This window comes from Citrus sinensis, chromosome 5, assembly GCF_022201045.2.
Source record: "Citrus sinensis cultivar Valencia sweet orange chromosome 5, DVS_A1.0, whole genome shotgun sequence".
NCBI classification, from domain to species: Eukaryota; Viridiplantae; Streptophyta; class Magnoliopsida; order Sapindales; family Rutaceae; genus Citrus; species Citrus sinensis.
The window spans coordinates 994,812-1,011,046 of NC_068560.1; the positions used below are offsets into that span (position 1 = coordinate 994,812).

Genomic DNA, 16,235 nt, shown 5'->3' on the forward strand with positions numbered 1-16,235 from the left:
CCTCAAGTGAATGAATCTGTGCAATCCCCAATAGAGAGGCAGGAAGTGTACATCCGTGGATCCTAATCCTATCTCCTCAAGTGAATGAATCTGTGCAATCCCCAATCAATCTATGACTTCCAAAGCTTCATACCATGAATCTGAAGTGAATGAATCAACGCGTAATGATTTGTAAACGAACATTAACAGATTATTTGCAAGTACTTGGAGGGGTTACGCTGAGAATTTACATTTAACGTAAGCAGAATTTGTAAGACTAATCTGATGAAAAAGTAGAGCATTCATTAATTTCTCTATGATGAGGTGTTTGAGGTATTAATCATATATATATTTACTAATTGTAGTGATTAAATTTTACTTATTTAACTTGTTAGAACTTTCTGTTAAAATTTAAGAATGAAGTTATCGAAGAGTTCAAAAGAAGAAATTTATATATATATATAAATTTATTAATTAAACACACATGCACATGCTACAAGAAAATTGGGATAAGGCAACATCATTTTAACAACGTGCACAAATGGAATGTTGTCAAATTTATAATTAACAACAGTCATAAACTGCATGTTGGTAAATATAAAGTTTTAGCAACACGCAAAAAGTGACTGTGGTCTAAAACCTTACGACAACAAGCGACCATTTATTGCGGTATAGGAGTATATAATGACAACATTCATAATTTGCATATTGCAATTAGTTATTTAAGGCAACAATGAATTGCCTGTTGCAAAAATTATTATTTAAATTATTATTTAAATAAGAACGTTTATATGTTGCATGTTGTTGAAAATATTTTTTTTTGTAAAATTCTTTGTTAACTCAATTTAATATGAAATTGGTGAAAATTAAAACATAAATAGGTGCTCATGGAATTTATGCATAAAAGTATTATAACAAATAAATTTTTTGAGGGTATCATTAACTACAATATTTTTTAAAAGTAAAGTGATAGAAAATAATGTGTAATAAATAAAAAATTTCATTTTGCGCGCACGGGTTAAAGCGCGGTAAAAAGAAGGGGGGGGGGGGGGTGAAGAGACAAATTGACTTAGTGAAACCCTCGGTTCTCTTTGCAGTACCCCTTTACTCTTTCTCTGCCACTAAAGCAAAGCAAGCCTCTCAATCTTCATCGTAATGGCGGCTGCCCACCCAAGGAAATCGTAATGGCGGCTGCCCACCCAAGGAAATGAGTGTATCAGGTACTCTTCTTTTCAATTTCATTGACAAAGCTCACTTTCACTTCCCTAATTACATTTAATTAATAATTTACTCTTTCCACCTATTTTGTTTTTAGAAGATTTGGGTCTTCACCCTATACTTCTTCTCACTCAAAATTGCTCGACATCGTCCCATTGTAGATTCATTGTTTGGTAAGTGGCACAATTCTTTATTGCTTGTGGGGTTCATTTGTTATGACATGAATAAAATAAATGTTACTTTTTTTGTTGTGGGTGATTGAAACCAAAAGATTATTTTCTTTTGAAACGCCTGAAGCTAAATATTTTACATGGAAAAGATAATTTTGAAGATTATATTTTATTTTCAAGATAAACTGATTTCGGTAAAAATAATTTAAATGAGTAAGTATTACTAGTGAGATGGATAATGATTTGTTTTTTCAATTGAAAGGCACAATTTTAATCTCTTATTGGTGTTGTTGACTTTATGAAACAAATAAGTTACTTCTGTTAATGCCATTAATCTCCTGAATCAGCTGTGACATTTTAGGATCTGATTATAGAGCAAACTTGAGGTACTGTTTCCCCCTTGTATAATTAAAATTCAAAATGGATTTCTCTTTTGGAAAAGTTACTTACTATGGAGTTTTGAGAGATATATTAGTGCTTGATTACAATACTTTTAGTTCCCTATTTTCAAATGTGACTGAACTGATATAGTTAATGGTGTTAAAGTTGCCGAAGGATTCACTTTGGTTAACCTTCATGAGGGACAAAGCCAATTTGGATTTATTCTAAGGATAATGAAAAATCAAATTAGTATTTAGTATTGAAAAAACCACAAAGAGGGTTCCAAGATTTATTATTGGCTAGTGAGAGTGATTACATTTTGTTTAGTATAAGTAAGAATTTTTTTTTTGGTTCAACTTTAAATTATAGTTTTTCATGTTCATATACTTTTTTCTAGTATGTTTATTCCTACATTAATTTTGCTATGTGTTACAAAGTCTTCTAGGCAAGTCGAGATAAATTTTGAGAAAATGCAACTATTCAAGAGGAGAATGGATCATTAGCAACTAGCAATAGGGAAAATGCACACAAACCTCAATCTGATGATAGATGCACCAAAAGACAAAAGAGGTCCAACCAAACTTGGAATGATTCAAGATTGTTCTCCATCATTAAGCATTGAATTTAACAACTATGGCCAGCCAGTAGGTGTAAATTCTTAAAAATATGCACTTTTATTAGAGTTATAACATGGGAGCATGTGCTTGTGTGCATTGAAAATTAGCTTTTAGTTGACGGCGAACTATTGGCCATTGGTGCATTTTTATGGAATTACATAGTAATTATCTTTATTTAGAAATACATTATTTATCTTGAATGCTTGGCATTAAGAACGATGGGTGACTGTTGGAGACAATACAAATCAGAGCTAACAACTAAGATAAAGGAAACCAAAAACGTACATGACAGAGCAGGTTGCTCTTATTAGGCCAAAAAAGTATAATTTTCAAAGAAGATTGGGCTAATATTGTCAAGTAAAGATTGTCTCCAGAATTTAAAGTAAGCTAGTCCGTTGCATTGCACTTATAGTATCCATGTTAAGTTTCATGTCTATGAAAATTATACATTTTAATATTTGCTGGACAGACAATAAGCAAGAAGTTTAGAGAAATGAGAAATAATCAGGAAGTTGTATCAAATTGTTTTAAAAAAGGTATGTAGGCATAAAATATTCTTCTTGGGGGTGTGTGTGTGTATAATTATATTCCAAATGCAACAAATGAATATTGATTCAGTTAATCTTTTTGTAGGAGTTTGTGCCTTGAAGATGTTTTTGTTGGAGTGTATATATGCCCTGAACAAGTTTTTGATGGAATTGCTAAATTGAAGAAGCTTTCGATGGAGATGGTTTTTTTTAAGTTGATATTTATGGAATTGCAACAGCCACTAATGTGTTTTTTTACTAATTTTTTGGGTGTTTGGCTAGATGAAATTTAAACTGATGTTGTAAATTTCTATGGATTAATTGTTATATGGTGTTTTTCATATTTGCTATGTAATAGAATTTGTATGAATACAAAAATGTTGGTGTGACCCTTAGCTGTGATGTGTGCTTATTACTAAGTTTATGAAAACTTATTATAACAAGCCAAATTGTAGAATTAGTTCGCAGGAATTTTACATATGGCGGCAGCAATAGTGTAATAAAAATGATAATATTAGTAGTCATAATAATGATAATAATAATTATTAATAATATATTGTTGTTTTTTTGACAACATGCAAGATATGTGGTTTATTGTAAATAAAAATTAGAATTAATGGCGACATTTAGTTGCTTGTTGCTATATAATTTATAGCCACATTCATAGGCTTGTAGTCGAAAGTTTGGAAGCACATGATCTTTTTAACCACAATCATTGTAAGTTGTCATATGATATTTAACAACGTTCATATATTTTTCAACAACGTGAATTGCGCGTAGTCGAAAGTTACCTACTTTTCGCTACATCAAGAACCGCAACGCTCAGATACTTGTTGTGATATCCCTTCTACAACACTCTTTGCCGGTTGTCATATACTATTTTTCTTGTAGTACACCACATGAGACACAAATCCAAGACCTGACTGCCCACTTAGATGCAAATTTTCTGAAAGATTCGTCTTTTTATATATTATCTTACTTTTACAAATTTGAATTGGCCGAAAGCAAAACTTGAGAAAGTCAAATAGAAGGCAACATAATCTTAGTTTATTTTCCACTTTCATATCGAAAACATTGCCTTAGAAATCTGCTTTGCTTGACAGACTTTATGGTTTACTTGAGTTGATATATAAATTAAATTATTTCTGATCTTACCCAGATTAACGTATATTGGCTGACACATGTGAACGGCAGGAAAGTAATGATATTTCTCTTGGTTTTATTTAAATTCCATGTAGACTTGCGTTGTTTATAAAAGTTTCGTTACATGAAATCGGTAGATGAAGGGAATTTTGAAAAGCATCCATCCAAGTGAGGGACAAATTAATTTACGGATTGAAAAAATAGTTATGCAGACCCTCAAATTTTTAAAAAGAGATATCAAGATCCCTTTTGATCATACTCATTAAAAAAATTGAATTTAAAATTTATAATACAAATAATATAATCTGTATAGACGTCTAGTAAAATTAATTTTTTTTAAATTTAAAATAATTTAAAATATGTAAATTGCTATATTTTTTTAATAATATATTTGCATTCATTATAATGATTTTAAAGTCTCTGGGTTAAAAAGATTTTACATTTAATAAACCATCTCACGTGTTAATAATATTAAAATAATTATTTTACATAATATTCAAGACAATTCAAATTTTAATGTATTTACTTGTAATAAATATTAAGCATTTTTTTTTTTAATGAAGTTGGTTGAAGTGAGGCGCTTCAACCTCCTCATAATATCAACTTGGATCTTGTCTTATACAGCGACAACGATGAAGCTGATGTAAGCTTCTTCTTCTTCTTCTTCTTCTTCTTCTTCTTCTTCTACAACTTTTTCGATTTTGTTTTGTTTTGTATTGCATTGGATTAGAGCTGCATTTGCTGCTTTGTGTTACTAATTAGGACATGATCATATTGTGTTGCATTTTTAAGGAAACTGAAAATCATTGATAAAATCCTTAAAAAGAGATTGTAAGTCGTGTATCTGATGCATTGGTGCTTTTTTATTATTAAATTTTAATTCTTTTCTTCGAAAAGCAATTTTTTAATTTATTATCTTGTAAGCTTACCAGTCTATGGTGATTTTTCTTGCTCAATACATATACCGAATAAATGTGAATTCGCATGAAAACACACTTGTGATGAGATTAAGCACGTTGGTCATTGGAAGAAAAAAAAAAAGGACTAAAGATTTTTGTTCTTTTGCTGGTTGTTTACATGTTGCATTCACTTAAACTATAATGATCACTGGGGTGAAACGGCCTGTGAGTCGATTTCAGCCGTGCTGAGTTTTTATTTTTATTTGTAATTTTTTTTGGGTACTGATTTTGGTTAATCTTAAGCCTTCTTAAAGTACTCAAACTTGTATTTATCTATTACAATTGGGAAGGCTTGCTCAATTTACATCTTGTAGAGCTTTCCCAGGCTTTCCATCATGTTATAAATAGTTTCATGTCAGGGAAGTATCAAGCTTTACCCCAATACTATGAAAAGCACAGACATATTGCACGCTTTTAAAACATTTGAAAGAGAAAGAGGCACCGTATGCAACAGAATTAAGTAGTCCAAAAATGAAGGCTGCAACATTCTTCCTGTTGTTTTAGAAATAAAAAATGGGATTACACGCAGATTTTGTGTTTTTGTCTAAAAAGAAAATTTTTGCTCGTTTAAATTTCTGATTACACTTTATTTGCTTGATTCGAATTTCAATCAGGAGGCTGACGTTCGAGAAGTAAGTAAACTGAAAGCTTCCGATGAAAACACTGAGTTACTGAAAGAGAAATTATTGGAAGAAAAGGGCCGCAGAGAGAGGGGATCACAAGAATTAGCAAGATTGCAATGTGCTTTCATAACTCTTTACAGGATGTAAATTGATTAAGGAAGGTGAGTTGGAGGCTGATGATTTTAGTTGAAGAAATGTCATCCGAAATAACAGTATAAAGAAAATTCTCACCACCTGGATCACATTTGGCCATAGATTATAGCCTTGACAAACTGATCTTGGAAATCTTAAAATCTCATCTTCATGTAAATTTCCCTTGCTTGACACTACTGAAAAACTCTGGTGTCACGAGTGTATCGTGCAGTCTTGCAAGCATGTGACTTTGTGTAATAAAAATATCATCTTCGTGTGAAGTTAACATTCTAACAGATATTTCTGAATTCACCATCTGGCCGGCCACCCATATCCTATTCTGCTTAAAGTTCATATTGTGTTTTAAAACTATCAATTACCACTCACATATAAAGCTTTAAAGATAACTTTACGGTATTGAGAATTTTCTACCGCACACAACTAACCCACAAATTAAAATAATCAAAATATATCAGTATATTTTAACTCTTTCAGCCGGGAAAAAAAAAAAAATTTTGCAAACAATAATATAACCATCTTAACTCTTCCACAAATTTCTTTTCTCCCCACTTTGATATTTAACTGCAAATTGACTAGTTCCAAAATGAAGAAAATAACAAATTGAATACATAATTATATAAGGAAAAAAATAATGAAGATAGGACCTGGTTTTGTGCAATAAAATGCATGCGCATGCGCGATGACAACATGAAAACACAAAATATATTAATTATGTCGAGTCAACAGACTCTTCACACACACACACACACACACATGTTAGCCGGCAAATTGGTACATAATTATTGCCAGCAAATTATATGTATTTATATGTGTATGTGCCGGCAATGACCAACATGAATCTATATATATGTGTGTGTGTGCATATTATATATCAAACCAGAAGCAAAGAAATCGCAGTAGGAGTTCGCTCACTTCTGTACTAGACGTATGGAAATTGCTTGCTCAGGTTTTTTTCTAGCCAATTTCAGTTGAATTTCATTTATCTTTCTTACACTAATATTTGGAGTTATGAATAACAAAGTTTTTTTAATATGGAATTTTCAGGTATGAAAAAATGGTCAGAAGGTTTCTTTTTCATTTATATCAGTATGGTTGATGATAAGATCGAGAATGACAATCTTGATTTTCTTGTTGTTCCTCAATATGGGAGGAATCCTGACTACATTGGTTAAGCGCAATATTATTCTCTTGTGAAATATTTAATTAAATGAAATGACGAGTACTGTTATTATCTAATCAATCGTATAAGTGTGGGTTTGGTTCAGTTCAATTACTAAAATGTATTGAGCTATACAAAATATTTTACTTACCTTCATGTACTTTCTCTTCCTTAATGCATAAATAAAGTTGTCATGTGTCATCGTGTTGGTTAAATTAGTCCGTCAATAAGATAAAATCTTGTGATGTTGTCGGTATCAATTTAGTTATGCTGTCTCTCTCTCATATATTTTTGGCTCATTTTTGCAAGTCACACACAAGAGACCAAGATCTTCATATTTAAAATGTTGCTTGCATTTCTTAATGAAATGGCGTGCATCGTCACAATAATGTCATCACAACTTTTCTCTCTCTTTTTCGTAACCATGCCCTTAATTACGCCATACAATTCATCAAGGAATGACCGAATTAACACTATCGAAGCTGCAAAATAAAAATTAGGACTAAATATAAGAAGTCGTTTTGCATTTTGTAAGACTCAGCAGCCTGGCTGCAATTTAAACCGAGTGGTTGCACAATTTTAAGAAATAAACTGAAATAGTTTGGAATTTAATTCAAAGCTCAATGTGAAAAGAGCCAAAATTTCTTTGTTATCTCACACACGTGCTAGGATGATTGTCAAAATTATATAAAAGAAAAATCAATAAAATTGCAAGCAAAGAACAAATTGTTTGTCGTTTTATGGTTTTCAATCAAAATTCAAAACCAACTACAACTTTTGAGATAAAAAGTCTGCAAAGAATGTGTGCTTGGTCGCCTGCATCTATCGAAAACATAATGTCACAACTTATATTCAAGCCAAGTAATATACAACTTTTTGAGATAAAAGTCTAAAAGTGACCGAAATGTATTTCAGTTCTATCTATTGAGATTATGACAAAGTTCGCCTGTTGAAAGATTCCACCGTCAAGTTAGCGGTGAAAGCCGGAATTGAGTTCATCTTCCGAACAAATATGTCCACCTGCAACGATGTAAATGGGATTCAAATGAGTCATCCACTGAGAAGAAGTTCAAATGTGAATACCAATGATTACTACTGTGCCCAGTGTTCAAGCCCCCCATCCTAGGCTCATTTCTCATATCCAATAAATTGGATATAAGTAGATATGTGGGAGTATATTTCCTAATTAGTACTCAGCAAATACCCAAGTAGAATTCAGATTGTTATAGATCTTTAGACCATAAAAATTTCAAGTAGAATTTGCAATTTCTTGTCCCATTTCTATTTAATATAATCAAATAATTTGAATGACTTGGAAGAAATGCTAAACTCACAAGCATGTGTTTGTGTATGCATAAATTACAAATGCTTGGAAACTGCCCCATACCTGACGAGAAATCTCAGGCTGAGAAGTGTAATCATTCACCTGAAGAATCGAAAATATAAATTTCTTCATAAATTTTGTTTAAGATAAATTTCAAAATAAAGTTCCAAAAAGAACAGAAAAAATATATCTCCCACAAATGCTTTGTCTTACCATAATGTTTGTATTGCTTGATTCATATTCAAATTCAAGCTTCTCATCATCACCCTGAGCATAGATGGATTGCAAAGTAAAATGTGTTACAGGGATTCCATTAGCACGTTGGTGCTCATCCATAACAATCTGCCACAGAAATCAACAAAAGGCATAAACATTTTAAAATAAGCAATGTGTATGACACCAGCTGACAACCCGATATGGTCAGCCAAGATTCAAACTAAATAAAGACTTCATATTTATGGGAACATTTAGATATATGAGTAATACGTATGATACCTTGTAACCAAATAGTTCACAGCAAGCTCTCCTGAAAACTGAGATTCTATCTGCAAAAACGGTCTTATATCTGTTTCACGTGTAATATTCAAGTGATTCAGTTGTAAGAGATAACAAAATAAGGCAACAAAGTGACCAAATATTTCAATCATCAACTCACCTTTCTTCACGTTTTTCAAGTGTTGCAATTTGCTCTTTTAACTGCGTTATCTTTCCAGATATATAGGAGTCTACCAATTTTCCAGTATCACCTAAGTACTTAACAAAATAACAAATCAGTAAAAAGAAACACACACACACACACACATATGTCATCTAACAGTTCAACTAAAAGGAGCTATGTAATCATTACAATAACTAAAACTTAAAACTTGTCACTAGCGGAACAAATACCTGACTGACTTTTCAACTCTTCAACAGCTTGTAGTTTTTCCTTCGTCTTCTGTAATTCAGTCTGTAAAGCCTCAATAGTTTGCTTTGCTTCATTATCAACTGCAAGAGTATTAACCATTCGCAACACTTTCGTATTTTCTGAGGAAAAATCACCATGACCCAACTGCAGAAGGAAAATAACAAGATAGTTGCTAGTGATTACTGGCCAAGAATATAAACTAAAACAAGCATCTTCAGCAAAGGATTCATTTTCCCAGTGTAGGTCTCACTATCATGGACAAGAAACAAGGAGCTAAAAACTAACATTCATAAATGAAAGAAGCAATCACCAGTGTACTAATCCTGGAACCTCTATTAACAAAGCATTATTACAGAAGCCAAAAAGTATTTTCAGCTCATACCTTGGATTCTAAGAGAGAGATCTCTGAACGGAGGCGATCATTCTCCCTCTCTAATGACTTTATTCTTCTTTCTTCATTGTTTAGCTTCTCACTGAGTGACTTTATTTCATCACGTTGACGACTATTAATTTCTTGTTGAGAATGTAAATTACTTTCTAATTCTTCAATGAATTCTTCCTTCTTGGCTAGAGATGATTCAAGCTCCTGCATATGAACTATGTGATAAAGATAGATTGTTAATTACAAAAAAAATGCAATACGTAGAAAAAGGACAGATTTTCTAGGACCTTGGTAAGAGTTAGATTAGCCCTTTCATCTCCTCCTCCATCATTCTTTGGCTTCTTGAATTCATTAACCACATTTCTTAACTTGTCTCTTTCTTCAGTAACCACAGAGAGCTGCAAGAAACAATCGGCATTTTAAAAGCTGAAGATCAAAATATAAACTAAAAGAAGATTAAGCATGAGGGATTCTCGGTAATTGGAAAATATGAAGCACGTTCTAGTTTGTTCCTTTTTCCTCTAATTTATCCACTTTGAAGCTGATATAATGCTCTTGTTTATACATTCTATCAGACATTTGTCAACTACGATTGTATGTAGTACAAGTTTACTATAAAGGTAATCTAAATGCTTAATATTTATCATCTTGGATTCACATGTTCAAGAAAAAGTGAAGATTATACCTTATGTCCTTGCAACACATTAACTAAACGAAACTAGATAGAAAGACATGGGCACACAGAGTCATTTCAAATGGAAAATGAGAAAACGCAAATTCTGACCGAAAAATAAACAGTAATGAAGCAGGGAGAGAAAGGCCGCACTTTATTTTGAATATCTAATTTTGGCTATCCAAATTAGAAAAGCAAAAGTTGGAAGGTAAAAAGAGGAGGAAGAAGTTGAAAAACAAACAAAATGGAAGGAAATTATGTTCAAAGAATGTAAAAAGAATAAAGAAAATAATAATCACCATCGACTCAATGCGTTTGACCTCTGATTTTGATACTTCTTCCTTCTCCTTAACTAATGCAGCCTCAGTTTCAGCACTTTGCTTGCCAAGTTGTGCAGCATCCAGAGCCACCTCCATTTGTTTCAATTGCGCATTTGCCTCGCCTAACTTCATCATGCTATCAATTACCTCTCTGCATTCAACCAAAACTTTAAACATTAGAAAAAAGCATAAAAAATGGTGAAGCAGTCTCCAGTTTGTGAAACCAAAATTGTCAAAGTGAAACTATTCTCATACTTTTGTAAAGCTGCAAACTTCACAGGTATATCTTCAGAACATGACACGCCAGGGATGTCTCTTATCAAGAACTTCCAAGATGACAATTCATCTTCCAACTGATTCATACTCTGTTGAACTTCTCGCAATTTTGCTAGTTCTTGTTCTACCCTCTCTCTGCGGCTCTTTTCTTCCAATAATTTCTCCTTCAGTAACTCAGTGTTTTCATAAGACGCTTTCAGTTTTCTTGCTTCTCGAACTTCAGCCTCCTGATTGATGTGAATCAATCAAATAAAATGTAATCAGAAATTTAAATCAGCAAAATTGTCTTTTACTCTCGTCTTTGGGAGAAAAACACAAAATCTGTGTGTAATTCTATTTTTTCTTCTAAAACAACAGGAACAATATGCAGACTTCATTGTGGATTCTTTCTGTTGCATACGTTGCCTCTTTCTTTTTCAAATGTTTCAAAAGCATGCACATGTCTATTTGAAACACACTTCACTTTGATCCTTTTGCCTATGCTCTAGGAGAACCTGAAGAGCTTTTGTGCTTTTCATAACCTTGGATTAAAACTTGATCCTCCCCTGACTTGAAACCGTTTGTAACATGATGGAAAGCCTGCGAAACTCTTCACAGGATGTAAATTGAGCAAGCCTTATAATAAGACGAAAACTCAAATCGTGCCAAATAAATACAAGTTTTTGAGTACTTTAAGCAGGCTTAAGATCAAGCCAAATCAGTACCATAAATACACTCAGCGCAACTCACAGCCCATTTTGACCCCAGTGATCTCTAGAGTGGAAGCAGTAGATGGGTAAGGTATAACCTATTTGAAAGAACAAAAATCTTCAAGTGGATGTGAGCATATGGTAACTTGAAAATGCATTAGTCTTTTTTTCCCCCTTTTTTATATTTTCTTCTGATTGTCAACATCCCTAATCTCATCACGAGCATGTGTGCAAGTGCATTCACGTTTATACAGTACATAAATGAACAAGAAAAATCACTGTAGACAGTGGAAGCTTACAACACAGTAAATTAAAAATTGCTATTTAAAAAAAAAGAATCAAAAAGTTAATAGTAAAAAAGCACAATGCATCAGAAACACAAACTTACATAGTTCCTAATCTCTTCCTGCAAATGTTTAACCAAAATATTACTGTCTGTAGTAGAAAATTCTTGAAATGTGGAACTTGATAACTTCTTCTCCACTTCACTCTTCTGGTTCAAACACTGGAATGAAATGGCATCAATGATTGTTGGAAAATAAATAAACCAGTTCATTACATGATAAGTCAAATAATATAGAGAACAACCAAACCTATGATATTACAATTTGCAACTATCATTTTTGATATTGACAAGAAGCAGAATGAGTGTGCTGATATCGGAAAACCTAAATTGCCAGCATAAGGTGATGATATAACAATATGAACTAAAGGAAAAAAATTGTTAACTACGTATCTCAATTGGCATGGAAACACCAGAAAAGAACAAACAACAAAGCAAGACAAGACAAAATTAAAGAAAGCCTATCAGACATCTGAAGAAAACATACACAAAAGAGGGGAGAGAAAAAAACCTCATTAAGTTGTTCCTTAAGATCTTTCATCTGATTTTTCAACATCTCAGATTCTTTCTCCGCATTTTGTGCTCTGCATTCCATTTTTTCCAGCTACAAGCAATTTCCACAAGTCAACAAAGATATAGATTAATAAACAAGGCTGAATATATTATATCCACAAATGTGAACAAGTTCCACAATAACTCACATCTGCACCTATTCGAGAAATAGAAGACTTGGATTCTCTCTTCAATTGTGTAACCTCATTATTTAGGCGTTTCTTTTCCCTTTCTATGCTATCAGAAAGATGGGTAAGTTTTCCTTCTAAAAGGGATGCTTTTTCTTCAGCAGAAGCTGCAGCAGACTCGGCTTTACGGCGAAGGTTTAATTCATTCCGATGCTTTACCTAAAATCCAAAGTGAAGAAAATTTACTTGGTCTCACATTTAACTTGACTACAGATAGGAAATTGGACAGGTAACAACATTTTTCTCCAGGAAAAATAAAAGAGATAGATCAGTATCAACAAAATTCAACTACAACAGAATATCTTAATGCGATTATAAACCAAGGGCTGACTTGGTAGATATACTTGTAATGTGAAAGAATTAAAATTAATATTTTAAATATAATAGAGAGACACAGATCTTTAAGTTATACGACCAGAACATTCAATATTTATGAGTCAAAAGAACAAATCTTCTTCTACAAACCACAAGATTTACCACCTAGAAAGCACCCCATCAAAAATTCTCTTCTTGGACTACTCTTCTCAAAATCTCAGATTAATCCTTCATCTCTAGTTGGCCATTGTCATATAATGATATACGAAAAGTTACAGATGTCAGAAAAGAAAAGACTTTAGGCATGTACGGATATCAACAATTTAGCTCATTCATAAAGGATTATCCTTTCTCATCTCACAATTAGTTCTCATGACCAGAAACTGCTTCTACGAGTTGCATCATGGTTAAACAGAAGTTGTGAAATAGCATCAGATGCAAGAACAATGAACGGACTTGAGAATATGCACAATTAGATTAAAAGAACAAACGTAAGCCTATTTATTTTCACATGACCGGGATCACGATAGCTTGCAAAATTCCAAAATAATACTGGAACCGTGAAATAAACAATAATTGGGAAGCAAATTCACAGAGAACAAGAGAGCTCCATTTTAAGAACACAAGGAGGTACAGGATCCAGCAGATTAACTGACTTATTTCAGTATAGTTAATCACAAAATGTACCTCAAGTTCACTGCACAACTGTATTTGTTTCTTCAATCGTTCCCGAGAATCATCGACTTCCTTTAAAAGCTGCTCCTGTAGGACCCCTTCCCTTCCTTTGGCAGCAGCAAGTTCTTGTTCTGCGTATAAGAATTGATCCCGAAACTTCTTCCTCTCAGCTTCTGTGAGGTTTCAAACCACATTAGCCTTACTGAATTATGCCAATTCCAAAAAATACATAGACAAGGAAATATTTGCAAACCCACTTCCCCCCACCCCTAACAACACCCCCCCTCCCGCTCCCCCAACACAATGCAACAACCCCAAAACCAGGAAAGAAAAAGACAAAAAGACCCCAAAGCTATGCCTATAAAACATCTGTACAACATTCCATAGAGAAATACAGCAAGAGAAAAAAAAAACAAAAAAACAAAAGAGACTTGAGCTGTGAGATAAAAAAAAAAGAAAAAAAGAAACTTGAGCTGTGATAAGTAAGAGTATGACCATATCAAGTTACTAATCCTAGACTATGAATATACTTTTTACCGTAATTTTCAAAAACTATTGACAGTGATCTCATGAAATTTGTTATTTCCTTTCATGAAACTCCTAAAGATCATTTTTTTTCTTCATTTATATAGGAATTACATAGACGTAAAACAAATGTTATAGGCATATTGTAAATCCTTTTCAAAGAGAACCTACCCGCTTTGCTGAAGTTTTCATTCAATTCCTCCAATTTAGATTGATAATCACGAACTTGTTTCTCTGCGTTGGTTAAGGCATCAAGAAAATCTGATTTCACCTACAGCAGGTAGATAGAGTTATTTGAAATAATAATACAGCAAAATATAGAACAAAGGTAAATTTATCAAGCCCACAATGTAAACTAAGCCTGACAACTAGAATCATGATCATTTCCCTTTTTTTTATAAGCATTTCCCTCATCTCTAATTGAAAGAAATCATTTTTTTTCTTTTCATTTATGTCAAAATACTCAACAGAACACTTTGGAGTGCTTTTTGAAGAAGCACTTAATAGATATTTCACTTCGCATTTTTCTCAAAGGCACTAAATTGCTTCTCAATTGAAGCTCTAATTAGACAATCTTATCCCCTCTCGTTCAGTCCTTTTAGCACGTATACAAACAATAACGTTAATCCAAGAGATCTTAAGTCTTAACTAACATGATAACTGAGCATTTTTTTAATTAAACATTTAACCAATAAAATAAAATAAATAAAAAAAGGTTATAATAGTGATGATGATGAGTGAGTACCATCTGACGGCACTGATAAGTGCAGAGTAAATGATCGGATGGTTGATGAGACGACTCCCGTCCCGCCGGCGAAGGATCTTCGTAGATGACGAGTCGGCGGTCGGATCCGCCGGCGGTTGGTGGACACTCGATAATAGGTTCGCCGGCAGCATCTCTTGGCCTCTTCGGCGGTGGCGTTCTCAGAATCATTTTCTCTCTCCGGGGTTTCAAAAATTTTGTGATTAAACAATTGTGTCTTGTTTGCGACTAATTTGAAATCAAAGGCGCCAATTGCTTGAAGCAAAGGAACCTATAATCTCTCCTCAAGGGCCAGAGGCCGAGAGCATCATAGATTTATAAATATCCACGTAACTCCCAGATTAATGATAAAAAATTTCAGATTGTCGTTAACCATCGAACGGTGTCGTGGTGTAGTTGGTTATCACGTCAGTCTAACACACTGAAGGTCTCCGGTTCGAGTCCGGGCGACGCCAATTTAGCTCAACTATTTTATAATTAATAAAAATGTTTTTATTTGTTGGTTTAAATTCTTTAGAAATTATTAACACGGATTTTTTTTTTCTGAAGGTAATTAATATCGATGTTTAGTTTTAGAGTTTATATGATTTTTAATAAAGCAAAGAGAAACCTATGATTCTTGAACATTAGTAAAAAACAAAGCGACTCTTTTTAATCAATTTTAGATTTGTTCGCAGATGATGATGATACAATCAATATTTAAAAGTGAAAAAAAGTACTATTATTAATTTAAAACATTTAATGAAAAAAGAGTTAAAAAAATTGGGGATTAATCAAATAATAGAACTATCTTTACTAAGTTTGAATACTTAATTAGAACACTCATTGATGTGTATATATATACACTATTAATTGATTTTATTATTAATTATTCTTAATTAAAGCTAGCATTTTCATTTTGAAAGATTATTGTTTCATTGGTGCTTAAGTAACTTTTGATTTGGCACTCAAGTTATATTTAATAAGCACTAATGGGAGACAATAAAAACTATTGTAAGTACTTAAACGGCGAGTACGCTTATAGTTGCTTACTTGCGACAATCCTTAAAATAGGTCTCTCTATCCCCAACTAAGATAATTTTTTTTTATTAGCAGATACATATTTTTTAAGAAAAAATCTATTGAATTAATGGAGCAGGTCGATATAAAAATAAATTCAAGTAAACTCGGAGTGTAAATCAAACTCATGTTTAAATTGAAATTGAGATATAAATACAAGTTCTTCTACTAAAGTTCTATTAAAAAAATATAAGTATTTATGAGTTCAGTATGAAAATTACTATGAATTAAATTATAAGAATTTTTTCAGTTGAAAATGTATGTTTGTGGACAATAACTTGGATATCATTTGAAAATTATTAGTTGAATTTGATT

At 32.6% G+C, this 16,235-nt stretch overlaps 1 protein-coding gene and 1 non-coding gene across 3 annotated transcripts; one reads left to right on the forward strand and one right to left on the reverse strand.

The window, feature by feature from the left end:
* Positions 1-7,612: 7,612 nt before the first annotated feature.
* On the reverse strand, positions 7,613-15,164 carry LOC102619176 (mitotic spindle checkpoint protein MAD1). 2 transcript variants are annotated; one of them, XM_006470764.4, is made up of 16 exons: positions 14,844-15,164; positions 14,270-14,369; positions 13,586-13,746; positions 12,545-12,742; positions 12,355-12,447; positions 11,889-12,005; positions 10,791-11,038; positions 10,515-10,686; positions 9,830-9,940; positions 9,543-9,746; positions 9,142-9,304; positions 8,909-8,999; positions 8,749-8,818; positions 8,467-8,595; positions 8,317-8,355; positions 7,613-7,949 (listed from the first exon to the last, which is right to left on the reverse strand). In XM_006470764.4, the coding sequence occupies exons 1-16, from the start codon at positions 15,030-15,032 to the stop codon at positions 7,860-7,862; spliced, it is 2,175 nt and encodes a 724-aa protein (XP_006470827.2). In that variant the 5' UTR covers positions 15,033-15,164; the 3' UTR covers positions 7,613-7,859. The 2 variants fall into 2 exon arrangements, 1 of the variants encoding a protein (XP_006470827.2); XR_008055086.1 differs by lacking the exons at positions 7,613-7,949; positions 8,317-8,355; positions 8,467-8,595 and having other exon boundaries at positions 8,788-8,818; positions 8,909-9,006.
* Positions 15,165-15,242: 78 nt separating this feature from the next.
* On the forward strand, positions 15,243-15,316 carry TRNAV-AAC (transfer RNA valine (anticodon AAC)). The gene has a single exon. It is a non-coding gene; the product is annotated as a tRNA-Val (tRNA).
* The last annotated feature ends 919 nt before the right edge of the window (positions 15,317-16,235 follow it).

What these genes read in the sequence shown, in the direction of transcription:
- LOC102619176 (XM_006470764.4), bottom strand. Translation starts at nt 15,032, where the DNA reads ATGATTCTGAGAACGCCACCGCCGAAGAGGCCAAGAGATGCTGCCGGC. An exon ending in AGAGTTGAAAAGTCAGTCAG is followed by an intron (nt 9,000 to 9,141) that starts GTATTTGTTCCG and finishes TTAAGTACTTAG; the next exon opens with GTGATACTGGAAAATTGGTA. An exon ending in GTGAACTATTTGGTTACAAG is followed by an intron (nt 8,596 to 8,748) that starts GTATCATACGTA and finishes TTTCTGTGGCAG; the next exon opens with ATTGTTATGGATGAGCACCA.